The 26,486-nt window shown below is 38.7% G+C and overlaps 4 protein-coding genes across 7 annotated transcripts in view; 3 read left to right on the forward strand and 1 right to left on the reverse strand.

The window, feature by feature from the left end:
- The window catches only part of LOC141444636 (uncharacterized), a 34,601-nt gene extending 34,118 nt beyond the window's left edge, over positions 1-483 (forward strand). Inside the window, exon 24 of the mRNA XM_074110205.1 lies at positions 43-483. Coding sequence (XP_073966306.1) covers positions 43-483 — 441 coding nt within the window. The remainder of the gene's footprint in view (positions 1-42) is intronic.
- Positions 484-709: 226 nt separating this feature from the next.
- On the forward strand, positions 710-3,449 carry LOC141444652 (uncharacterized; the record flags this gene model as incomplete). The annotated part of the gene is made up of 2 exons (XM_074110230.1): positions 710-1,388; positions 3,095-3,449. Coding segments are annotated over 2 exons (846 nt in total), but the record flags the coding sequence as incomplete, so codon positions are not given.
- A 4,357-nt stretch (positions 3,450-7,806) lies between these two features.
- LOC141444650 (EEF1A lysine methyltransferase 2-like) lies at positions 7,807-14,105 on the reverse strand. Its single transcript, XM_074110228.1, has 4 exons — positions 13,818-14,105; positions 11,483-11,619; positions 9,742-9,898; positions 7,807-7,981 (listed from the first exon to the last, which is right to left on the reverse strand). The coding sequence occupies exons 1-4, from the start codon at positions 14,017-14,019 to the stop codon at positions 7,824-7,826; spliced, it is 654 nt and encodes a 217-aa protein (XP_073966329.1). The 5' UTR covers positions 14,020-14,105; the 3' UTR covers positions 7,807-7,823.
- A 1,298-nt stretch (positions 14,106-15,403) lies between these two features.
- The window catches only part of LOC141444646 (alpha-1,6-mannosyl-glycoprotein 2-beta-N-acetylglucosaminyltransferase-like), an 85,225-nt gene continuing 74,142 nt past the window's right edge, over positions 15,404-26,486 (forward strand). For 3 of the 4 annotated variants that reach the window (XM_074110218.1, XM_074110222.1, XM_074110220.1), the window contains exon 1: positions 15,404-15,868. The gene's annotated coding sequence lies outside the window, so the exon portion shown is untranslated. Of the gene's footprint in view, positions 15,869-20,393; positions 20,419-26,486 lie in introns of those variants that run through there. The other variant, XM_074110219.1, reaches the window with a different exon arrangement.

Genomic DNA, 26,486 nt, shown 5'->3' on the forward strand with positions numbered 1-26,486 from the left:
CAGGACAACCAGGAAGTCCACCAGGACAGCCAGGTGAACCAGGTCAACCAGGACAGCCAGGACAGCCAGGTGAACCAGGACAACCAGGTCAGCCAGGACAACCAGGACAGCCAGGACAACCAGGTCAACCAGATCAACCAGGACAGCCAGGCCAACCGGAGCAATCAGGTGGTTCAAAGAATCCTGAAAAACCAGAACAACCAAAAGAGCCAAGTCAACCAGGACAACCAGGGCAACCTGGACAGCCAGGTGAACCAGGACAACCAGGTCAACCAGGACAGCCAGGTGAACCAGGACAGCCAGGTGAACCAGGACAACCAGGTCAACCAGGACAGCCAGGTCAACCAGGACAACCAGGGCAGCCAGGAAAACCAGGACAACCAGGGCAACCAGGACAACCAGGACAGCCAGGACAACCAGGACAACCAGATCAACCAGGACAGCCAGGCCAACCGGAGCAATCAGGTGTTCAAAGAATCCTGAAAACCAAAACAATCAAAAGAGCCAAGTCAACCAGGACAACCAGGGCAACCAGGACAGCCAGGTGAACCAGGACAACCAGGTCAACCAGGACAGCCAGGTGAACCAGGACAGCCAGGTGAACCAGGGCAACCAGGTCAACCAGGACAGCCAGGTCAACCAGGACACCAGGTCAACCAGGACAGCCAGGTGAACCAGGTCAACCAGGACAACCAGGACAGCCAGGTGAACCAGGACAACCAGGTCAACCAGGACAACCAGGACAGCCAGGACAACCAGGTCAACCAGATCAACCAGGACAGCAAGGCCAACCGGAGCAACCAGGTGTTCAAAGAATCCTGAAAACCCAGAACAACCAAAAGAGCCAAGTCAACCAGGACAACCAGGGCAACCAGGACAGCCAGGTGAACCAGGACAACCAGGTCAACCAGGCCAACCAGGGCAACCAGGTCAACCAGGACAGCCAGGTGAACCAGGTCAACCAGGACAGCAAGGCCAACCGGAGCAACCAGGTTGTTCAAAGAATCCTGAACAACCTGAACAACCAGAAGAGCCAAGTCAACCAGGACAACCAGGACAGCCAGGTGAACCAGGTCAACCAGGTCAACCAGGACAACCCGGACAGCCAGGACAACCAGAACAGCCAGGCCAACCGGAGCAACCAGGTAAAGAAGACGAAACAGACATTAAAAAGAAGATCGAGAAATCAGAAAGCGATACAGAAATAGCCGACGAAACTGAAGAAGAGAGGGAAACGCGCATTAGAATGATGAAAGAAGAAGAGATTATAGTGAACAAGTTCGAAACGGGATCCGGGGAGAAACCTACCGCGCCTGGAACACCGACGGCTTCGGAAACACCTGATGAAAAGAAGGGAGGCAAGCTAGCGGTGCAGAAAGGAACTAAGGGTGAGTGTAACATTTTTTTCCAATTTTTAACAGAATAAGAAACGGCACGCGTAAGAAACTTTAGGACTGTCGTCATCCGACACCAAAAAATTTGAAGCATGCTGGGCACGCTCCAGCCTCTGGTAGGCGAAATACAGGGTTTCGACATTTTTAATATACATAATTATCATAGTCTTTTCATTTGTATACCAATATTATGTTGGTTTATAAATAAGAATAAGAAATAAAAGTAACCTTTTTCCGTCAACATAAAGTCAAGACATCTATTTGGGCTTTCTTCAGATTTATGTTGACGATATTGTATCCAAGCAAGAGGTCTTCCTGCCGTCTCAATACATTTCAGTCATCCCCGGCCTGCTCTCATAATGACAGCGTTTAAGCTATAGTTCTCGCCCAGTGAGAATTAAGAACTTCACGCACATTACATGACATCACTGAACGCTTCACTAGTGTACACATGGTAAACTCTGTTTCTACAGCAGCCGAAAAAACGAACATTGACCAAGTAATTATTTTGTCCGATGCACTTTTTTATTACCTCTTAGTACAAATTTTCCAAGTATAGGCTGTTTGTGGCCACTCAAGACAATTAAACTTGTTGTATCATGGTTTGGAATGACATTGAGAGATACATGCGAAAAGTTGTCCATAGTAAGTTTTTTCGCCTGCCGTACAAAGAAACAGAGTATACCTGCACTCACGAAGTTTTCCTTAACCTCATGTTAAATTACAATAGCCTAAATCAATTTACTATTAATTCTACAATGTCTAATTTTAAACTTAACAATCTTAGCTACATAAAATAAAATAAAACTTACATAATATAAAAATAGAACCTAAAACTAAAACAAATTACATAAAGAGTACTCCTTAGGCAAGGTCCCGAAGATGCTGACATCGTTCCTCTTTGAAATAGCTAGGCTTATTCTTTGTCCGAGGAAGCTAACAGCTCTTCGGTCACCTGTGAAGTCTACTAACCTTTTCGAAATTTCTTTAAAAAGTATTATTATTACTGCAGGCGTTTAACGCCTCAGCATAATGCTGAGTCAGCGGCCGTTTCACTTTTGCGAGGACACACAAAATCATATATTTTAATTTTTGTATTTCTTTTTTTTTTGGTTTATTTGTGTTTGTTGTTGTTGTTTTTTGTTTGGTTGTATTTGTGTGTCTTTGTGAACGTGAATAAATGTCTTCTATTTCTATTTCTATTTCTATTATTTTTATTTTATATTTCAATTGTAGTTTTACACATAACTTGCGTAAACCTTAGCGTTCCAACCCACGCCTCTCTGCTTGAGAGGTGGTATATATATGTATAGCTCAAACCATGCAGGGATTTACACCACGGGACGGGTCACCGGAGTCACTCCAGGAAGTCGTCAGCAACGTGAAGGGTCTGCCTGCTAGGCTTCCTCCAGGAGCTAGGCTGGCATGAATAGTGCCTACAGCCAATCACGCAAAATAGGCGCAATAATTGAATACCTACTGGCTGTATACTCGTACTATGGAAGTGCAAAATTCGATCTTCGTATCTTGCCGGCCGTCCCGCTGACTGGCTGACGCAAATAAATTATTGAATATAAGTTAGAGGAACGGTACGATACGAACTTCGGTTTTCGAATGTCGTAATAGCCTCTCTGTACCACCTATATCTTTAGCTCAAACCACTAGGCCAGAACTTTTTAACCCGCATTTCTATTTTTCAGAAATCTTGCACGCTCTCGAGACGAGTATGAATCTGAAGATCCTCATTCTGCCTAACGGTCCAAACAACAAGAACTGCTTCTGCACTTGCGACAACACAGCCAACCCTCGAATCATCCCAACAGCAGCGCTACCACCTCAAATCGCGAACATAGCCACGAAAAACTAATCATAATCGCTCTAAAACCGCGTAGATAAATTTTGAGGTTATGGCGGCACACATAGGCGCTAGTCAACCGACTAGCTTTTTTTACTCTATCTTTAATTTGTATTTACGCATTGTATATTAATATCGTATATAAGTATGGTTAATTAAGTATAAAAAAATAAATTATTATGGGTTGCTTATTTATTTTAGTTGCAAGTTTTATTTCAATACCTTTTCTTATAAATTACTAGCTTTTGCCTGCGACTTCGTCCGCGTGGAATTAGGTTATCGCGCGCTGATCCCTCGGGAACTGTGCATTTTCCGGGATAAAAAGTAGCCTATGTCACTCTCTGACCCATAAACTATCTCTATGGCAAAAATCAAATTAATCCGTCGCTCCGTTTCGACATTCAGATTTATAATATTAGTATCGAAGTATGGATGATTCACAAAGTGTATGAATAGAATAGAACAGAAAATATTTATTTACAATAAACATATACATGTCGTAAGATAGGACTTAGAGAGCCGGGATCCGACCGTAACATGATCAATGTGGGCATAACAAGTGGGATTCGGGCAGAGAATGAAACTATTTTGAAGAACTAACAAAAGTCCACTAATTGTGGTCAAGATAAAACAAAAACAATACGACACTCGTTCACTGAAATCTTAGAAATGCAACTATCATAACGATTCACAATAACTTAAGGAAAAGCCTAGCTAAATAATAAAGAAACGCGTAACAGTTCCTGAGACTGTCGACTCGGGCCAGACTTCTTTTACAAACTGACAATTGACGATCGCTTTTCCCGCGTCCAGATCTCAGGCTCTGTCAAGCGCGCCACGCATGGCAACACTGGCGTTTCGTAAGTGCTATAATGCCAATCCTTAATAAACCACACATAGTAATGACCATACAAGGACCATACTCATATTTCTACATACATATGTAGCTGATACAAAAAAAGGACACCCCTAAGCATGTGTCATGGCACGCGGTGCCACGACGCTGATTTTCAGTGGGTCCACAGTAACTTAAAATAGGATGTTTTGTGAACGAAATTCCTTCCGCTGGCATTCGTGTCGTCATAGTGTGTTGTATGTTTTTATATGTTTTAGTTTTTAAATGGGTTCCACTGAAAAACAGCGTTGCGGCTTGCTGTAACATTATGCTGAGTGGGGTCCACTTTATACTATTCGATGTTATTTTTTTTTCGTCTAATGTATTTTTATGTGTATCGAATATGTGTAAATAAATGTTTTTCTCTCTCTCTCAAATGGAGAAATAATAACTAGATGCCAGAAAATAACAGTTCGTACGAGTATTCATCTCTATTGGCCTTAGAAATAGGCTCAGAGGTGTTCAGCGAGCTACGTAGAGAGTTATGCTCGGTGTTTCTCCACCTACGGGATTGAATCAGAAATTAGGAGATAGTTACGTAGAGTAACAACGGACACAGACATACATAGCCAAGTGAATTAACTCGTTAAAGTGGTAATGGGCAGGTCATACGAGGGCTGCTACTTATGAATTCGGAATTGAAAAAACAAGGATACCTGTCGATGATTTAGCCTGCCTGGCGGAGGCCGTGAAAGCTTGGTGTGACTCGTGCCCTGGAGCGGACACCCCCACGGTTAAACAGATCCAGCGGGCCTGGGGCACCCCTCGCCTTAATGCGACTCACGCTGTCCGGACAATTCTGAACGCGCCCGTCTGCTAGCTGTTTCTGCACGAGGCAGGCAATTGGCTGAACGCCTTGCCATCGAGGAATATTGGCACTATTCTGGACCCATACTTTGCGTTTAGCAATTTCCCTGAGACTTGGGGCCAGAATATGCATTCCTCTTTTCTCGCGTATGGCAAAAACGTCGATCAACTGGGGCGACATGGCCTTTCATGTGCTAGAAGCGCCGGCCGTATGCACCGTCATGGCACCATAAATGACATAGTACAGTGACGGGCAAAGACTGGCCCGCGAAGGGATTTAATCCGGCCCGCCGACGTTCCTTCGAAGTGTATAATACCTACCTATAATGGCCCGCGATCATAATTAATTTCATTATCCTGGCCCTCCTCTAAAATATCTGTTACTTTCTGGCCCCCCATGTAGAAAGTTTGCCCACCACTGACATAGTACGTCGGTCGCTTGCCACCGCGCCAGTGCCTTCGGCTTTAGAGCCGGCTGGCATGGCAAGGGATGATGGCAAGCGTCCAGACGGCGTCACCCTGGTGCCGTGGAAGCTCGGTAGGGCCCTGGTGTGGGACGCTACTTTACATGCGTTGATACTTTCGCTCTGTCCCACATCCACGCAACTAGCTCACGAGCCGGCGCTGCGGCTGATCACACCCAACTCCTCAAGCGTCGCAAGGACTCCTCTTTATTAAAAGTTGAGACTGTTGAGACTTTAGGGCCATGGTCAGCCGACATGAAGTGTTTCATAAAGGCCCTTTCTTCCCGGTTGATCGACAGCTCTGGGGACCCAAGAGCTGGTACGTATTTATCCCAGCGGATCGCACTTGCGGTCCAAAGGAGTAATGCGGCCAGCATCATGGGAACCCTGCCACAGGCAGATCTTTTGGACGGGGTGTTCTTTTTATAATTTTTATTTTTATAGTTACATATAAGTAATATTGAATTAAGGTTTCTTAGGTATAGTAGAAGATCCGAACTTGAAAAGATCTTCACCGGTCTGATAATAGAATGAAATGTATTTTTATAATAAATTTAGTATTTTAGAAAACGTATTAGAAATGATTTTGCTAAAAAATCCTGGACAGGCAGTTTTTTTTATTTTATTTTTAATGATTTTTAATTAAATGCAGACAACCCTATATCAACGTGTTCACAATAAAATGGCGCTTACGTTGATATACAATTTTTTCTATTATCTTATCAAGTGAAAGTAAATGACGTCGACATACCTGTTTAAGTTTATACCTGGCAACCCAGTAGTTCGTCCAGGTAAACAATAGCAAACCCAACGTCTACATATTCTATATGTATTATACTTTTAAGTTAATGTAAAATTGTCTTATAATCTCGATGATGCAACAAAAATTTATTAAAAATCTTTTTTTTTAATAATTAAAAAAAAAACATCATCAACATCATCATCATCTTGGTCATTGACTGAAGCTCAAAAGTCCAGGCTCAAGGTTTGCCAACGAGCAATGGAGCGCAGTATTCTGGGTGTTCGAAGAACTGATCGAATCAGAAACACGATACTGCGCTCCAAAACCCGTATCACAAATGTGGGTGTCAAGACCGCCAAGTTGAAGTGGGACTGGGCCGGACATGTCTGCCGCATGCACCCGGACCGATGGGCACGGATCGTAACCGAATGGGATCCGAGGGATGGGCATAGGAGCAGAGGCAGACCCAAGAGGAGATAGCGGGACGACCTGAGCGCTTTTCAGCTCGATTGGCAGGTGCATGCCCAGGACAGGGAAGAGTGGCGGAGAAAAGGGGAGGCCTTTGCCCAGCAGTGGGACATAATACAGGCTACATAAAAAAAAAAAAATAGCCTGTCCAGGATTTTTTTTAGCAAATCCATTTCTAATATATTTTCTAAAATACTAAATTTATTATAAAATACATTTCATTCTATTATCATACCGGTGAAGATCTTTTCAAGCTCGGATCTTAGACTAGTAAGTTTTCTTTGTCTTCTTTTTAACTATTAATTTCATGTGACTATTTACTGAAATAAATAAATATGGTTTCATTGTTTTTCAAAATACTCTCCGTGATGCTGATGATCTACATACATTTTCACTTCTCATGCTCGTAAAGTTCGTTTTTATGCTGGAAATATTTTTTTTAATAGGCGACATAAAATGACTCTTTATGCTCTAGTGCATAAAGTAAAATCTTCGTCTAAGACCAAGGTAATCTGGTGCCAACATCCACAACCAAAAAAGTTTCTAGGTAAGTACATATTTTTTTAAATAATTTGTAATTATTATTAAACTAAAAATCAATCAAATCAATAAAAATAAAAATCAATTAAACATTAAATATAATTATAATTATCGTAAATACAAACTGAGACATGGATGCACAGAAAAACCAGAAAGAGACCAGCACTGGGAATCGAAGCCAGGTCCTCAGCATTCCGTGCTGCGTGCTATAACCCCTACACCACTGCTGGACAGGAATCTAGACACGAATTTTTCCTATGCATACATATCTTAGGTTGCTTATTTCTACTATGCTACTTAAGAAGCAGCACTAGCGACATCCATGTTACGTCGAAAGACGTCACATTCTTAAAAGACTCCAAAAAATCAATCATTATTTGATTGCTTAGTAGCGACATCTCTTGTCTGGGTGAGCGGTTAGTTCCGAAAGAATGTGACTCGCGTGCTCCTGAGAGAAGGGCTACGGAATAGCCCGAAACATGTCCAGCTAAACTCGGTTTAAGACGTGAGTTATCCGTTACAATATCATTTAATATGAGTGAGTCTTACGGTAGTTTCATGTTCAATAAAGACAATTCTACTTTCGGCACTTAACTTAAACTTAAATACTTAGGTAATATTAACTTTATGAAACCAACAAGTAAAAAGTTTATACCATTTATTTCTTAACGAATACAACTGAGGAGACCATACTGCCAACTTTGCCGCCAAATTTGAACTGTGGGGTTGGTATAACGCATTTCAGCTTGAATTTTTCACTGAAATGTTTAATTAACTCTTCTTCCGTCCAGTTGCAGGAGGTTATTACGAAAATGCCTGAAAAAGAAACATTCACATAATCACAATACCTACAAACATTTACATAATGTCAAGGTTTCATTTTTTTAACACCTGTATTAGTACAGGAATCGCAAGTTTTGCCTCCTGAACATGGCAAAATATTTATTATAATTTATTTCTCCATATTTAAAAAAATACAAAAAAAATTAAAAATATCTGGATTTGCCAAAACACTACCACAGAATAGATATGTTTCCTTTGCCTTTTTCAACAGAAAAAGTAGCTCTCATAATTTTGACAACGTCTACGTCAGATTTACGTGATCTTTGCAGGTTGCAGGTGGTAGGACCTTGTGCAAGGTCCGCCCGGATTGCTACCACCATCTTGCTCGCTAATCCTGCCGTGAAGCAACAGTGCATGCACTGTTGTGTTTCGGCGTGGAGAGTAAGACAGCCGGTGAAATTACTGGCACTTGAGGTATCCCATCTTAGGCCTCTAGGTTGGCAACGCATCCGCAATACCCCTGGTGTTGCAGGTGTTTATGGGCGGTGGTGATCTCTTACCATCAGGAGACCCACTTGCTCGTTTGCCATCCAGACGAATAAAAAAAACTATTTTTTTATTAGAGACTACACAAAAGTAATGGATCTATTGTGTGCTAGTTTTGGAGTTATGCCCTTTTAGAATAAGCACATCTTAAAAAAAAAAAAATAATCGTAGCGAAATTCCAAACAGAATACAGAGAACGAATTAAATTTTCTTGTTGTTGTCTTAGAAATATGCAATCTTGTCAATACAATGAATCTTTATTGAACACCAACACATTTTTTTTATCGAATAGCTGGCAAACGAGCATGCGGGTCACCTGATGGCAGTTAGGCCTCCGGATCTCCCACTCACCGTACGAAACGGTAGCAAAACTACTATTTCACGCCGGTATTCTGTGGGAGTGTGGTACTAGCCCGGTCGAGCCGGCCCATTCGTACTGCAGCCAGCAAGTGGTTACAGTAAGGCTGTACCGCATCAAAAATACATCACATAGTAAGCAGTACCTGTACTATTACTTATTCTGTGGCAGTAGGTACCGAAAACACAGGTACAGTCAGCATCAAAAGTAGCTGGTTACTTTTGTACTTTGTCGTTTTACAGCCACGTACTTAGCGCCATACAAGATTGACAAATGTGTTAATGTGACAGTATAGCACATTGTGTCTTAAGGGCGGTAGATAAGGAACTACGAACGAGTCTATTAGAAAGAAAGAAAGAAAAGTTTATTTTGGCTCCAAAATGTACCACCTAAAACTAAGACTAGAACTAGCACTAAAACTATGTTACTAGGTGACACGGCAGGATACCAAAAAGGGTCTCCACTCAGCATGAAAGCCCGAAGTCGAAGACTGAGGGCTTTAATGAGTCGATGTTCGTAATTCTAGTACCGCCCGTGCGACATACAATGTTTTTCATCACATTTGCGAGTAAAATTGTATATTTGTAAAAGAAAAAATATAATTGTTCCAAATATTGGGCGATTTTGACACGACGTGCGTGTCACTGGCATAGGGGTAAGAACTAAAAAGTCACAGACGTTGTGTCACTGGCACCGGAATGTATTACGTCTGTGACACGTATACGTGTCGCTGGCATAGAAGTGACTGCTGTGGGATATGCGTATGCACATCGTAAGAGCTTAGTGGATCGTTGCCGGGGCCGAACGTGTTAAAGAAGAGAGCCACATAGTGGTTAAATTTATAAATAACAGCCCCCTTTTTGTGTTGAGGGTTAAAACATTATATCACCTGTCTCATCAAGCATGGCGGCCACCTGCTCTATGTACTTCTCACGGTGACCCTTCGCGTCTTCGGGATGGAGACTGATGGCATCATAGGTGCCCTTGTCGTGGACGACCCCGAAAGGTCCCAGGCTGGACAGGTCGTCTCGAGTTATGTCGAATACCTGGAATCAAAATAAAATAGAATGTAATACTTTTAAGGTGTACTTGTAACAGAACGAGCCTATGCCGATTTAAATTTGTCAAACTGAATGGACATCCTTTGATGAATTATCTTAGATTCAAGTCGCGCGCACAAATACATATGTCCGAAAATACAAACTGAGACATGGATGCACAGAAAAACCAGAAAAAGAGACCAGCACTGGGAACCGAACCCAGGTCCTCAGCATTCCGTGCTGCGTGCTATAACCCCTACACCACTGCTGGACAGGAATCTAGACACGAATATTGATTTAAATTTATTTTAAAGCCATTTATTAACCACAGTATATATATAAGCTAAAGCAGTATGGAAGCTACGAACAAATCGATCGAAACGAACACACAGACACAGACGCACGCTCTACACGGCCCCGAAGGGGGTCTCGCGGTACTGCAGTTGCGTTGTTTCAATCGCTTGCGCCCATACAATTCGTGATATTAAAAACTATGCCTATAATTGTACATTGTGTCTTAAGGGCGGTAAATAAGGAATTACGAACGAGAGTCTATTAGAAGCCCGAAGTCGAAGACTGAGGGCTTTAATGAGTCGATGTTCGTAATTATAGTACCGCCCGTGCGACATACAATGTTTTTCATCACATTTGCAAGTAAAATTTTATATTTGTAAAAGAAAAAATATAATTCTTGCAAATATTGGCGATACCTTAGGCTGTGCTCTTGTCAGCGTCGCCCTCAACCTCCCCCTCCCGCAGCATGCGCCGCAACGTGCGTGTGCATGTGGTGGTCTGTCCTGCAGCAGCACCATCAGTACGGGCACCGACTCATTGACCGTCCTTGGGCTTCATGGCAAGAAAATATGTACGCGCAATGACTCATGCGACCGACCACGGGTTTCATGAAAAGCACATTAAGGTCGAGGGTTTTTTATTTGGGGGGTTGCAACTAAGGTAGCCTGCATGTTACAACACTGTTTACGAGCAAGTGTGATGAAAAATATTGTGCAGTGTATAGCTGCTTGAACACGGATCCTTCAAAACCGGGGCTTTCATTTTTTAAACTCCCCGCTGATGTTGAAAGGTAAGAATGATTTACTATTACTAAATAAGATGCTTTTTCTTTTAATTAAAACGTTTGGTTATTTTGATAATAGGTAAGGTACCTATACAGTTGTGGTCATATAATTAAGAACGATTTTTTATACAGAAGATTTTTTCAAACTGACAAGTGTTACTAACTGCATGTATATTTTTGTACTTCTCTCGGTATCGTAAAACTTTTCCTTACTAGCGGTAAATTCATTTATACATATAATTGGCTAAAAAATAAATAGATAAACTTTATACATTATTAGGGCCTTCACTAACCACACTATCAAAAAATACATGCTGTATAATTTTATTTTATAAGGAACCAATTTAGATGAAATTTGGCATGTAGGTAGCTAGACTAAAGGTTAGAGTTTTTTATCCTGATATTCAAACGGGATTCCAAAATCTTAATCAGTATGCCCAAAATAGTAAAGTACTTCTGCAGACTCATGTCGGATTCGATTTAGGGATATAAATTTTACAGATATTAATTACCTTGAACCTAATAACTGGGAATTCCCTCTTAGACACTTTCTCGGCAAGTATGACGGCCTCCTCGCAGTAATCAACACCGAGCAGATTCGTGAAGCCCTCTCTTGCCAGCTCCGACAGAGTGTAGCCGTTTCCGCAGCCTGGAATTATTATTTTTTAGTAGATAGAATGTGTAAAATGGTTTCTTTTAAAAAATCTAAGTTATACCATCATCATGTCAGCCGAAAGACATCCACTGCTGGACATAGGCTCTCCACTCAGACGTCTTGTGCTTTCCGCATCCACCGCGATCCCGCGATCTTAACCAGGTCGTCGCTCCATCTTGCTGGAGGCCTACCGACAGCTCGTCTCCCGGTCCGCGGACGCTATTCGAGAACCTTTTGACCCCATCGGTCATCAGTTCTGCGAGCAATGTGCCCCGCCCACTGCCACTTCAGTTTCGCAATTCTGCGGGCTATGTCGGTAACCTCAAGTTATACCATAGACAATCTTTAAAAACTGGCCAAGTGCACGTTAAAGTTGCGAATTAAGGGACTGTTTCACCATCCATTGATTAATTTTAATAATATCCAAAAATATTTATATTTACTGTAATTTAATAATCAAGGAGCAGAATTTCTCATAGCAAAAATCAAACATCAAAGGAATTGAACATAAGTTTTATCGACTATCGATAAATATTTCAGTAATTAATAAAACAGGAAATAGGTACTTTTAAAATAGCGCTTTTTTAAGTAAGTTACAATTAAAATATAAAGAGCTTGAGCTGCTTAAAATTAACTTTACATTTAGAGCAGTATATCGTTGAAGAATCTTCATTGTAAATAAGTAAGGGATGTTTTTTAATCCATTTGTCAATCGTTTTTCTTTTAGGATTAACCATTTTAATAACACGGGAATGACTAAGAAAAACTCAAGCGACATAAATGTCATAATATGTGACGTTGACGCGATTTATTTTATTTTAATATGGAGATGATAATCGTTTATCAAATAGTGACCTATATGTTACAGAATATTGTTACAAGGCGATAACAAGAAGAGTCGATTCGATAACATCGATAACTGGAATAGTCGATAAAAACTTATGGTCAATCCCTTTGATGTTTGATTTTTGCTATGAGAAATTCCGCTCCTTGTTAATAATATACTCAACAAACTGTTTACGGTAATGGCTAGTGCTGCACTCTGATGGCAGAAAGTTGCAGTAATATTCCCTATTAAAATTGATGCCATCTTTTTGCGCAAGACGGCAGTAAACTTAAATTGAAAATACAAACTGAAATATAGATGCACAGAAAAACCAGAAAAATAAGACCATCACTGGGAATCGAACCCAGGTCCTCGGTAATCCGTACCGCGTGCTATAGCACAATTTAGGTTTTACGGGATGACCGTAAAAGTAAAAATTTGGAATTGAAATAAAAAATACAAAAAGATTCCAAAAAACCAATCTTAATTAGGCAGTTAATACTTAAATTTTATTTTCCAGATTTGACAATTAAACGTATACTTAGGAAATAAATTAGGCAGTAAACTTGTCCACTCGAGCTCCCGCGAACATGGCGGAAGCGCTAATGTATTATTTGAATAATAATTAAAATATAGTTTTAGGTCTACTCCTGTCAGTATTTTCTCGTGTTAGGATCAGATTTGAATTGTTGTAGTGTTAACCGCTTTAAATCCAACAGTATATAGGTTACAAACTGTAATGTTTTAAACTTTTGTGATTTTTCACTCAGTGACTTATCACGCTAAACACACAAGTAATATTTACCTCAATGTTTCGACCACATGGCAGTGGCCTTAGTCATCTGGTTATCACAGCCTCTGTAATGTGGTCAAAACGTCAAAGTTAATATTACTTGTGTGCTTAGCGTGATAAGCAGAGAGCAGAATTTTCATGGCAATTTTTGACCTGTACTGACAGAAGTTGATAAGTAAGACTTCTCGTCACTATGACAGATGACAGGTCAAAAAATGCCATGAAAATTCCACTCTCTGGTGATAAGTCCTGTTTGTGGTATTTTAACTGGGGTTACATAATTTATTTACAAAGTAATTGTTTTAGTTCATTATGAGGTTACAAACTGAACTGTTCACTTTTTTAATAATAATTAAAATATTGATTTATTTGCCAGAATACACAGAACATAAATACAGGATATTGGTGTATTTCAAATAGGTACAGTATTCAGTCGTAAGAGTACAACATGCAAATCTTAATATTTAATGTCTAATTGTTAAATCTTATCTTATCTGATTTGTTAAATCTTAATTTTTGAAATTTATTATAGTTACCAACTGCCCGAGGTATTCTTTATTTTTTTTATATTACCTAAGTCGATAACAGCTGTATTTTTATCTTCAACGTTGCGGCGCAACCAGTCGACCACTCTGTATGCGCTGTCTTCTCCGAACCAAACATCGCCGGGATCGCCATTTTCTTCAAAATTACTAATTTCCTTAATATAAGCTTGCTGCCAATACGTGTGTGTACCAAGTTCAGATGAATTTAACTCCGTATCGGTATCGTCCATTTGTTATTCAGTTTTAACAACGTAAATACAGGAATCCGTTCTGTCTGTAAAAGTCTGTTTTGAGCAAGTTTTGAGATTTCTGTCTATATCACATGTTGAAAGTGTTTTTCTTGACTTATTTTGTTCTGGTTCAGCCAATGAGAATCTTTGGAAATCTGAAAGAATTACCTATGATTGGCTCAATCAGAAAACCTAATTTTTCATTCAAGAAAATACATTTAGCTGTCAACGTGACAGGGTTTTAGCGTTTCATTTTGCGTAAAAAGGCAAACTGACAATTTTTGCACCATTTGTTTTAGTCCATCGCTCATAAAGTAGGTACTATAAAAATGTATATTTTTATTAATTTATAAGTATAAAACACGGACTAAAAGAAAGATTATTTCATACACTGCAGCCTGCCCACATTCAGCACCGTTGAAAATTTATATTTTACTGTGATTAGATTAAGAAACAAGCAAAGAGTAAAGTAAGAAACAAGCAGTTCGTGTCACGTCGGTGTCGTGTCGGTGTCGATGTCGTGTTTTATGAGATTACGTGATTTGAAACGTTAAAAATTAGACACTTCAAGTGAATATTGCCAGACAAGAAAAAATTAGCAAAGTAGTAGTTATTCAAAATACAAACTGAATCTGAAATAAAGATGCATCGGTATCGATTCCAGTGCTGATCCTATTTTTCTGGTTTTTCTGTGCATCTTTATTTCAGTTTGTATAAGTTTCAGTTTGGATAGGGATGCGAGGATGACATGAAATAAAATTAAAAAAAAACGAGCTGGCGAGACGCTAGTCTGATCGCCCTTTTGCGTGGGCGCGTATCGCGCTGGCTGCTGGCGGGCGTGGGCGTGCGCAGTGTCGCAGAGCGCGCATTGTAACCAAAGACGGTCGCTTTGCCGACCAGCGGCTTGCAAAGCTGAATGAAATCTCTTTGCAAGCTGCTAGAGTGACCGCGCGCACGCAGCTGAGCCGCAGCGCCTGCAACGCGATACTTCTCGGCCTATTATTTGTAACACATCCATGTCGTGTTTGAGAAAAACTAATTCGCTGCACAGCCAGCACAGCTTAATCTTGATGGAATGAATGATAAAAATTTAGGAAGTAAGTAATTACAAAATCACGTATTCTATTCTATTCTAGTTAGACTCGACAAAATAAAGCAATTAATGCGACGTGAAGCGGCAAAGAGAGATAAATTTAATGTTGCTTTACGGAACGAAATATCATAACATAGATAAAATAACATATATGTAATTAAAAAATCATTACATGTCTTACATTATGACAAAATTTGTTACATGTAAGATTTGCAATAGTAGAAAATATTAGCGACAAAGTAGAACTTACTTTAATTAAATTAATAGCAACACTGCCCTATAACTGTCTAGAGTCTAGAAAATGTAGGTTGAATATTATTCTGTCGCCTACTGCACACATTTGCTAATGTTTTGGATTTTCCGACATTACAAAAGTATTTAGACATAACAAATGCATTAATTTAAGACATATGACTGCGAAACAAATTTCTCGGTGGCTTAAACTTACACGGACTTTAACGTAACAATTTTTTTCGTCACATTAATAAATTAGTTTAAAATCAATATTTTGGTGCGTGATAAAATAAAATATAAACAGTTTTAATTAAATATTGTTGAGTTTACCGGGTAGATTAGATGTTTAAGGTGTTTTTACTGGAATTCTAAGGTGCTTTGTGACCGTGCTAAGTGATTATACAGCTAATATTGCAATATAAGCAGAAGTGCGATTATTTTACGTAACTGCAAACAAGTTTTGCAATCCAGCACGGCCTCTTCACAAATACAGCGCTGAAGTGTTAACAGATACTTAATCTGGTGAGTAATAGTGTATTAATCGTGCATTTTATTACCAAATTATGAGTAGTACTTAAATCTTTACAAACATACTACATAGTTAGAAAACATTTCTGTGTACACTACGAATATGATTAAAATGTACAAAATATGTACATATTTACACAATAAATAAGTTTAATCTATGTTTTAGACAGCACAATGCAGATTTATACATGTCCTAAATTCTGGTTTTCATAGTAATAGAAGGTAAACAATCTTGACCTGTCTTTTTACTGAAATACTTTTACAAAATAAGCATCAGAAAGTAATAATTAAATAATGGTGTGATATAGTTTTTTATTTAAGAAATGGTCAATATTTTTTTTAATAAGCTTATATTGTGTCCCTCTGCTGGGCTAGTCTTCTTTTTTCTTCCACTACTTTTGCCCAACTCTTGCCAATCTGACTGGAAACGGAATCTTGTTCTGTTTTTTTTTCTGATTAAAAATAGACGTTGTGTTTAGTAGATGGTCGGTACCCCTGAGTAGGAAAACAGTGTCAAATACTCGTATTGTGTCAACAGGTGGTATACATGTAGCTTTGCAGAGGAAGGTTGTAAGTGTTGTGTGCTACTCTATATTCATATTCATATCAGAGTGGATGTAGCTGTTTTTGAAGTCATAAGCCTTTGAATGATGCTAGGTGCAGACAATTAAGGGGATCCCATGCCCCAATGACCTTCGATCTGAAATCCTTAGTTTTCTAATGTTTTTTGTAGCTTATTATATTAACAACAACGGCTTTAAGCAATATAGTATCCCATATTTACTTCAAAGTTCATTGTCTTCGAGATATTTGGCATCAAAGTTGAACAATTCTAGGCCAAAAAACTGGTTTTTGGGCCATACATTTTGTGTTAATTACTTTCAAATGAAAACCCTCGACCAGTTTTTAGAGATGTCAAAGATGAACCCAAATATGTAGATTTCGTATATGTTAGATCTTTTTTAATTTATTTTTTGGGAATTTTTGTCGCCTTCCGTGAAGTCGCCAAGCGGTCACAGCGGAAGACCAGCATTGGCCTCTACTGCCAGCACTATGCTGAGCTGAGACCGCTACGTAATGAGGGCTATCGCGTATGAATTCGCCGCTAGAGGCGCTAGTGTAGCGTGAGGACTCCGAAATGTCAAATCTCATAGTTTCTGGGCGAGTTACGCGGGTTATTTATAATTAGAATAATTTTGTCAATATTTTGTGTTACCTGAAATTAATTATGGCAATCATGCGTTACAGGGCAATGAATGTCTGTGTTTTGAGACAGTTTTTTCTTTCAGAAACTTTTTTTCCTCCCTTTTTTCCAAACTAAACGGGACTATGCAACACTGTGGTTGCTCGATATTTTTATGCTACGGTTTTAAGGTTTATCAAATATGATTTTAATCTAGACATTGTTTTCACGCCCGTAATAACAGACTGAAAGCCACACTTAAAAACCTCACGCAACAGTGGCGCCATCTAGAAAGACAAAAAACGATAGCCCTCATTATCATTAGGTAACAATACAATTACAATGCAGAAATCATGCACAGCGTGGTGTTACAAGAATCCACAGAGACCCCCAAACTAGGCAGAGCGTGTCTCTTTGGCGGTCAAGCTTAATTTAAAAGAAAAGATTTAACCAACTAATCCCAAATTTACTTACATTATACAACACAACACAACGTAAGACAACATAAGGCCGAAAATTCATTCTGACAAATGAATTAATTTAAGTTACAATTATGCCTTCAACAGAGTCATAGTCCAGAGTTAGTAACCACTGTGTAGCAAGTTGTTTGCCAATAGTCACCGAACAGTCTTTAATATTACAGAAGGCCAGTACAGAATTGTAAACCGATGCTCTCACAAAACGCCCAAATCTTTTTGCAAAGTGGGATTTTACAGAAGGTAGAGGCAGCCTGTATATTGTCCTTTTGTTTAACAGAGACCTATGTAAGTCCAAGCGAAATGAGGATGTATGAGCACAGAGAGTAATTCTTAAAACCAATAACTTCGGTATGGTCAGAACCTGAACCCCGGAGTCGGAGTTAAGCCTGGTTTGGTAGTGGGGTATTTAAAAGGTCTTCTCGGCATCACCTTGAGTACGGATCTTTGAGCCCTTTCCACATTAATGAGATAGGATTTAGCTGCAGCGCCCCGATATACTTACTACCATCCTGATTTTTTTAAATTTTTGCACCCCCCTGTTAGATTTTAGAGGGGGGGACGCTCGATTTTAATGAAAATTTGCTCTTTTAAAGTTGAATATTTTGCAAACACATCACTGAATCGAAAAATCGTTTTAGCAACCCCCTAATGGTTATAAAAGACCTATCCAACGATACCCAACCCTACAAGATTGGATTGATAGTCCCTGAGCAACACAGACAGACATGGCGAAACTATAAAAACCCTAAAAATGGCGATGAAAACGTGGGTAGTTGGGTACCGGTATTAAGCGTGTCACACACTACGCAGATGCGATAATATTTTATCTGCGTATAATAACTTAATGATCTGAAACTATCACACACTACGCAGATACGATAATATACGAGACGATACATTCAGTCTAAATCCTTCAAACTGAATAGACTTGTTTTTTAGTGCGGATTGTTTATACAGGATGTTTTCGTATTAAATGATATTGTAACGGATAACTCACGTCTTAAACCGAGTTTAGCTCGACATGTTTCGGGCTATTTCGTAGCCCTTCTTCTCAGGAGCACGCGACTGGATGTATGTTTTCGTGTTTATCTCTTCTAGATTTACTCGCGTGCAGCGGGGCTCTCACATCAACCTGTATCTATCTGCAGATAAAATACTATACCATATTTATATCGGCAGATATTATACACAGATCAATTTATATACGCAGATAATATCTTTGCCATCTTTCGATATATATGTCGGTGCCCACAGATACTTCACGATAAAATATAAGTTATCTGCGCTGTGTGTGTTAGCTCATTGAATTGTATAGGGAGCGATATTGACAGATATGCGTTCAGATACAGATATCTTATCGTATCTGCTTAGTGTGTGACACGGTTTAGTTTCGTCGGGTAGTCGCGCGAATAGAGCGGTGGCACGCAGTGCGCGGGTTGCGTGCTACTAAATGAAGGCTGCGGATACATACATACATACATACATATAATCACGCCTCTTTCCCGTAGGGGTAGGCAGTAGGGCGTGCAAAACCGGAAGGTTTTCGAAATCGGTTTTGAATTGCGGTTTTGAGAGCCCAAAACCGGAAACCGGTTTTTTCCCCGGTTTTGGTAATGTTTTTAAATATTTTTTTTATTATGGTAGTAATGGTAGAATTTGAACAATTAAATCATATTCTTAGATAGTTTATATACCCACAATAAAAAATAATTATTATAATTACAATATTAGTTTAGATTTATTTACATCTTTCAACATATATTATAATCAGAACATTAAAAAAAAAACCAGTTACGTTAAGCATTATTATTTTCAATTACTTTCTTTACTTTATCTATAATGAAATAACTACCTACCGATTAATCGTTTAAATTTGTAGACGTATATCTATTTTAATTGAAAATAATAATGCTTAAAATACGCAGACAGACACATTTTAAGTAGGTTTAAATAAATCGAGGATATTCTGCAGAACCGGATAAGTGCACAATATTAATTTTATACGGTTTTGCTAGATAAATAAAGCAGAAAACATTGAGTATGCCTATATATGTAACTTTAAAAAAAAATGCACTTATTCTGTTTTGCCAGAATACCTACCCTCGAAATAGGTAAGACTATCGATTACATTTATTTGCACATATCTAAGCCATACCCCATATAAGTACTTTTTAATGTCATTGGTAGCACTTATAGTACTACTAGCTTTTGCCCGCGGCGCCGCCCGCGTGGAATTCGGTTATCGCGCTGTTCCCTCGGGAACTGTGCATTTTTCCGAGATAAAAAGTAGCCTATGTCACTCTCAGGCCCATAAACTATCTCTATGCCAAAAATCACGTCGATCCATCGCTCCGTTACGGCGTGAAAGGCGGACAAACACACAAACATACAAACACTCTTTCGCATTTATAATATTAATATCGATAGGGTTTTGCAATAGTCAGCCCTTTGTATCTTACGCACACATTGACGCGTGTACAGACGTCGTCGTGCCTATGTAGATTCAAGAACGCGTATTTTGTACGGCGTGGCCTGGCCATCCTGTGGTTGCGGGTGCATGCGAGGGTTACGGGCGGAGGTAGGAGTGTAAAGTAAGTAGTATAGATAGGTTGCGTTCGGATTTCGGATATTATTCGATGACTCAAAATTAAATATTTCTTAGAGCGTTCTAAAAAAGTTGATTTAAATCAAAATGTACGTCATCAATAACAGAAAAACGGAGGTGACTCCGGTTTGTGTTTCAAAAACGGTTTTGAAAAATCGGTAAATATTGTCCGGTTTCCGGTTTTCAGCAAAACCGGAAAACCGGTTTTGCACGCCCCTAGTAGGCAGATACCACTTCTTTCCACTGCGGATATCTTGGGACATATTGAGTTATCCAGGTAGTTTCATGTTCAAAGTTACATAACTATGTCTGTCCTTTCAAGAGGTTCCTCTTGACTTGCTGCCTTGAGTTAAATGCTAATTACCTTGACCAATGTCAATTAGCTGTAAAGAAACTGCTCTGTTTCTCATGAAAAAACATCATTCAAAACTTCACGCCTGTGAATGTGTTTACGATAGTGATGTTGAGTTTAGAACGAACTGTGAATGCATCTAGTATTTTAATTGTAAAGGTTCAAGTTCATTTTATTTTATTACATCTGCAATCAGTAACCATAAGCAAATCTGTTGCGTGCAGTATGGCGTTTGGAATTTCGGATGGAAGTACATAAAACAAAAATTGACTAGGGCCGCAGGAGGTTAAGGGGTACAAATCCACTAAAAGTTAGGAATTATGACAGTATTAAGGCAATTCCTTTATGGCTCATCTCAAGCATGTTAATAGTAACACTTTTTTAGGGTTCCGGAGGCAAAATGGCAAAAACGGAACCCTTATAGTTTCATCAAGTCCGTCTGTCTGTCTGTCTGTCCGTCCGTCCGTCCGTATGTCAAACCCAGGCATTTTACTTGAAAACTATAAGATGTATATCAATGAAATTTGGAGTACAGATGTCTTGTCTAAGCCGCTATTTAGTTTGGTAGTTAAATTACAAAAATAAATATTTTATAATGCACTCCAATACTCCATACACGTTACAGAAATTGAAAAAAAATTTTTTTAACTCATCTACGTGTGGCACATAGTTCGACAGCTCTTTTGAAAAGATAGTAAGGTTTCTCAAAAACATTATTGATTAAGTGAAGATTTCCGCAAATAATCGCTCCCAAAGTAGCAAAAATTGTGTCCCCCCCCTCTCTATCTTGTAAACCGTTTGTCCATAAAATATGCAAAATTATGGAAAGGTAACGCTTAATAAATACTTTCAACGAAAATTGGTTTCAACATGATAGTATCGATAGTTTTGCATTATTAGTCATCAAAAATATTACTATCGATAGTCTATCGAAACACTATCGATCGGCAACACTAAGTAATTATTATGTTATCATCATATATTATCATCTCTGCCTGTACACATGCCACTTCCCACTGCAGGGCACAGGCCTCCTCTCAGTACGAGAGGGCTTGGTCTATAGTCCCGCGCGCAGGCAGCCGAGGCGCAGCGCCTGCAGCGCGATACTTCCTGGCTTATTATTAAAATTTGTAACACAACGTCAATATTTCATGTCGTTTGAGAAAAAATGATTATATAGTTTAAATGTTCTCAATGAGGGCTGTCGTTTTTTGTCTCACTAGATGGCGCACTGTTGCGTGAGGTTTTTAAGTATGACTTTCAAAGTCTGTTATTACGGGCGTGAAAACAAAGTTTAGATTTAAATCATATTTAATACACCTTAACACCGTACCATAAAACTATCGAGCATGCCACAGTGTTGCATCGTCCCCGTTTTGTTCGGAAAAAAGGGAGGAAAAAGGTTTCCGAAAGACAAAACTGTCTCAAAACACAAACATTCATTGCCCTGGCCTGGAACGCATATTTGCCATAATTAATTCAGATATTGCAAAATATTCACAAAATTATTCTAATAAACCCGCGTAGCTTACCCAAAAACTATGAGATTTGACATTTCGGAGACCTCACGCTACACTAGCGCCTCTAGCGGCGAATTCATACGCGATAGCCCTCATTGAAGATCGCGGCTCGGGAAGTGCGACGTTGTACCACAGAATAAGTAATACTACAAGGATGACCAGAGGCACAGAATATACATATAATAGTGCCAGAGGCCAATGCAACCGAAGCCACTGTAGTTCTATGGGGGTGGGCTATGTATTTCCAACAGTTCACGTCTTACGGCTAATAATAATATGATGATTGCTTCAACTTAATATATTTTAACATCCTCCCGCTGATTTAGTTCAATGCATCGTTCGCAAGTTGAACCTTGAAAGCGAAGTATTTAGCTTATCAAGTAATACCATACCGGTTAAATCGATATTATACTCGATTAGTGTTAATTGATTAGATTAGGTTAGTATACAACTATATAATGCCATGGAGATTGCATTCAATATCAACATTTTGCTTAAATTCTTTTCAACCTATATTTACATACATACCCTGGGGAGTTTTTTTTTTATATCGTAGGGGAAAAACGAGCTGGCGGGTCACCTGATGGAAAGCAATCACCGCCGCCCATGGACAGCCATAACACAAGCTGAGTTATTTACAGATTTATTTAATGACAACTTCATAGACCATACAAACGGGAGTAAAATAACGCAATTGCCCTACCCTTATCCGATTGAATTGGTGATTTTTAGCATTTTTTATAAATCAAGTAAGCCAAGATGAAGTGTATAAATAAAATAATTATGTCTCTGTGAAACACAAGAGTGAGTTAGAGTGAGACAACTGCCATTTTAAAATACTCTGCTCAATTAGACTAAGGCATATTTCCAGAAAAAATGTATATCTCCGTCATCAGCCTTGGTGTGAAGGAGACAAAAATAATGTTGGAAATCATAGACCGATTGCTTTGCCTTCTGTTTTATCCAAAGTTTTCGAAAAAGTCATGCAAATCGTATTTGTAGGTTTTATGAACAAATTCAAAATTTAAAAAACGGTGGATTATGGATTTCAGAAGGTAAAATCTACAACCTTGGCAATTTTTAAGATATGAGGTGCATAGGAGAAATTCGTGTCTGTATCGTTGTCCAGCGGTGTTGTAGCGGTATAGCACGGCACGGAATGCCGAGGACCTGGGTTCGATTCCCAGCGCTGGTCTTATTTTTCTGGTTTTTCTGTGCATCTATATTTCAGTTTGTATTTTCGATATAGGTTTTACGGGATGACCGTAAAAGTAACAAAAAATTTGGAATTGAAATAAAAAATACAAAACGATTCCAAAAAACCAATCTTAGTTTACAAGATTGACATTTGACATGAGTAAGGCTTTCTATTTCGTTGCATCATGCGCTACTGCCATCTAAATGTAAAGAATAATATCGTCACTAATTAAAAACAAAAAACTCGTATCTCAAAGTAGATAATTTTCTGAGTGGACCTTATGAACATTACGTCAAGGTTCAATTTTGTTGACATATTGATTTTAGATACGAGATTTTTGCGAAGTAGTGACGATATATGGCCATTATATTTTTACGACCGGATGGCGAAGTGGTTAGAGAACCAGACTACGAAGTTTGAGGTCCGGAGTTCGATCCCCGGCCGGGGCTGATATTTGTATTAATAATACGAATCTTTGTTCTCGGGTCTTGGGTCTTTAATATGTATTTAAGTATATATTTATCTATATAAGTATGTTTATCCGTTGCCTAGTATCCATAGTACAAGCTTTGCTTAGTTTGGGACTCGGTCAATTGGTGTCAAGTGTCCCATGATATTTATATTATGGCCTTCGCGTTAGAGTGCATGACTAAAACACCTTTCAAATAGAAGTCAACAAGTTTAAATTACTGCTCTGTCAAACAACATGGAGTTGTTACTGATCAGATCAAAAATCAAATATCATGGGGTAGGTGTTCTACAAGGAAGCATACTAGGCCCTTTGCTCTTCCTAATCTATATAAATGATTTACCAAATATTTCAAATTGTAGTACTTAAAGTGGTCCGATAGATGGCGCTGCTCCCTAATTAAACTCGCTAACGGTGTGCAGACTTAGAATTACGACTACCGCGACTTACTTAACATTTGTTGTCTTTTGTTAGACAGCATTTTATTTGGTTGGCTGCATTCCAAGTCATTGAACACCTTCCATTATAATTCTGAAATATATACGAATCTCGTCGCAGTAGGTACGGTGTCTCGCTCGAAACCCCTGCTGTTCTCCGAGTGTATACCTAGAATCACTCGTTTGTTGAGTTTTCCTAATAAACCGATTGATTTGTATTACGTGGTTTTCATGGAATCATTAAACCCCGCTACAAAATCATACTCATACTTTATTGGCCGATGACATTTCCGTAATAATACCACTCAAAAATAACTTGAATAATACAGACTATAATAATATTGATAAAATAATTAAATTGTTAAAACACAATAATTTTATCGTCAATATTGACAAAACAAGCTATATTCAATTTCATAACAGACAAGGTTTAAAAAGAAATCTAATAGTTAAATACGATAGCAAAACATTAACTGAAAACATCCAAGTAACATTTCCCGGTATAGAGCATGACGTTAATTTTTCTTGGAAATTACACATCGAAAGATTATGTGATAAAATATGAATCTTTGGAATATTCCAATTCAGGCATACCATGGTTATGTAAGCTCAGACTCGGATACGGGATTCTCGTATGGGGGAATTCGGTCCATATAAATTGAGTTTTTATAGCACGGAAGCAGTGCATTCTTAGTATCTGTGATGTTTCACAATATGTATGTATCCCGTAGACCTTCAAAAGTTCTAAACATCGTTTCCACCAAAGATGTGCGGGGATGCGAGGAATTTGTTTTTCTTAAACCTATCATTCACTTATCCTCTACCTTACCTATCCTCATTCACAGCAGTATCTCTGGTGGAAACATGTATGTATGTTGTATGTATGTATTTGGTCCTCGCTGCAGTCTAAGCGGCTGGACGGATTTTAACATATGAGGTATCATTGGATTCGTCATAACTGCCGGAGTGACATAGGCTATATAATATTTCAATATGGCGTCTGCGAAAAAAATATGGCGGAATAATGAAAAAATATTTTGTATTGTAACAATATGGATATCAAATATAAGCTAATAATTAGCCCATTTTAAATACACATGGGTTACTAGCTTTTGCCCGCGGCTTCGCCCGCGTGGAAATGTGCATTTTTCCGGCATAAAAATTAGCCTAAGTCAATCTCTGGCCCATAAACTATCTCTATGCCAAAAATCACGTCAATCGGTCGCTCCGTTTCGACGTGAAAGACGGACAAACACACAAACACACCCACTTTCGCATTTATAATATTAATATGGATTATACTTTTAATTTACCGTTTTCACAGAAATATCAAAAAAGTATAAAATAAAACAAACTAAAAGGAAGAAAATAAGTCTAGTGGTCTAGATTCTAGAACTCTGTTACTGTTAAGTAGCTAATTTAAAGTTCAACAGTCGGGACCCATTTAAATAGTGCCGCTCAAAAATTCTTAGTCATTTGGTTAGTTAGTGTATATGGTCATTAAACTTCTGACTGAATGCGTTCAGAAAAGCTTTTATCAAACAAACCTTGAATCGTCATTGTGATATTTTTAGTAATTTATCGACAAAGTCAATGACTGAATGCTATTTGGTGCGCGACGGGTTCAAAATTATGACTGTTGAAAGAATAACAATACATATACATACAGTTTAGAAATTATTTGATTTAGTTTTAGCTCTTTTTAGAGTTCCGGAGCCAAAATGGCAAAAACGGAACCCTTATAGTTTCGCCATGTCTGTCTGTCTGGCTTTGCTCAGGGACTATCAATGCTAGAAAGCTGTAATTTTGCACGAATATAATGTAAACTATGCCGACAAAATGGTACAATAAAAAACTAAAAAAAAAATTTTTTTTAGGGTACCTCCCATAGACGTAAAGTAGGGGTGTTTTTTTCTCATCCAACCCTATAGTGTGGGGTATCGTTGGATAGGTCTTTTAAATCCATGAGGGGTTTGCTAAGACGATTTTTCGATTCATTGATTTTTTTGCGAAATATTCAACTTTAAAGCAAATTTTCATTAAAATCGAGCGTCCCCCCCCTCTAAAATCTAAACCGGTGGGTGGAAAAAATTTATAAAATTCAGGATGGTAGTAGTAGTAACAGTAAGTATATCAAACTTTCACGGAAAACTATAACGGCTAAGTTTGCTTTAGAATTATTAGTAATTTTACTCTTAAATAGCAGCCTAAGGTATAAAATATACCTAAACTTGGAAGATTCCGTATAAAATACAAAATCAAATCAAAAGTCGCAAACGTTCCGCTACAGGCGCTGTTCGTGTTTCCATATAAATTGAGATTTTAACGCGAACGCGATAGACACGTATTTTGTAACCGAAAACTTACAC

Source organism: Choristoneura fumiferana, chromosome 30 (assembly GCF_025370935.1).
Source record: "Choristoneura fumiferana chromosome 30, NRCan_CFum_1, whole genome shotgun sequence".
Classification (NCBI taxonomy): Eukaryota; Metazoa; Arthropoda; class Insecta; order Lepidoptera; family Tortricidae; genus Choristoneura; species Choristoneura fumiferana.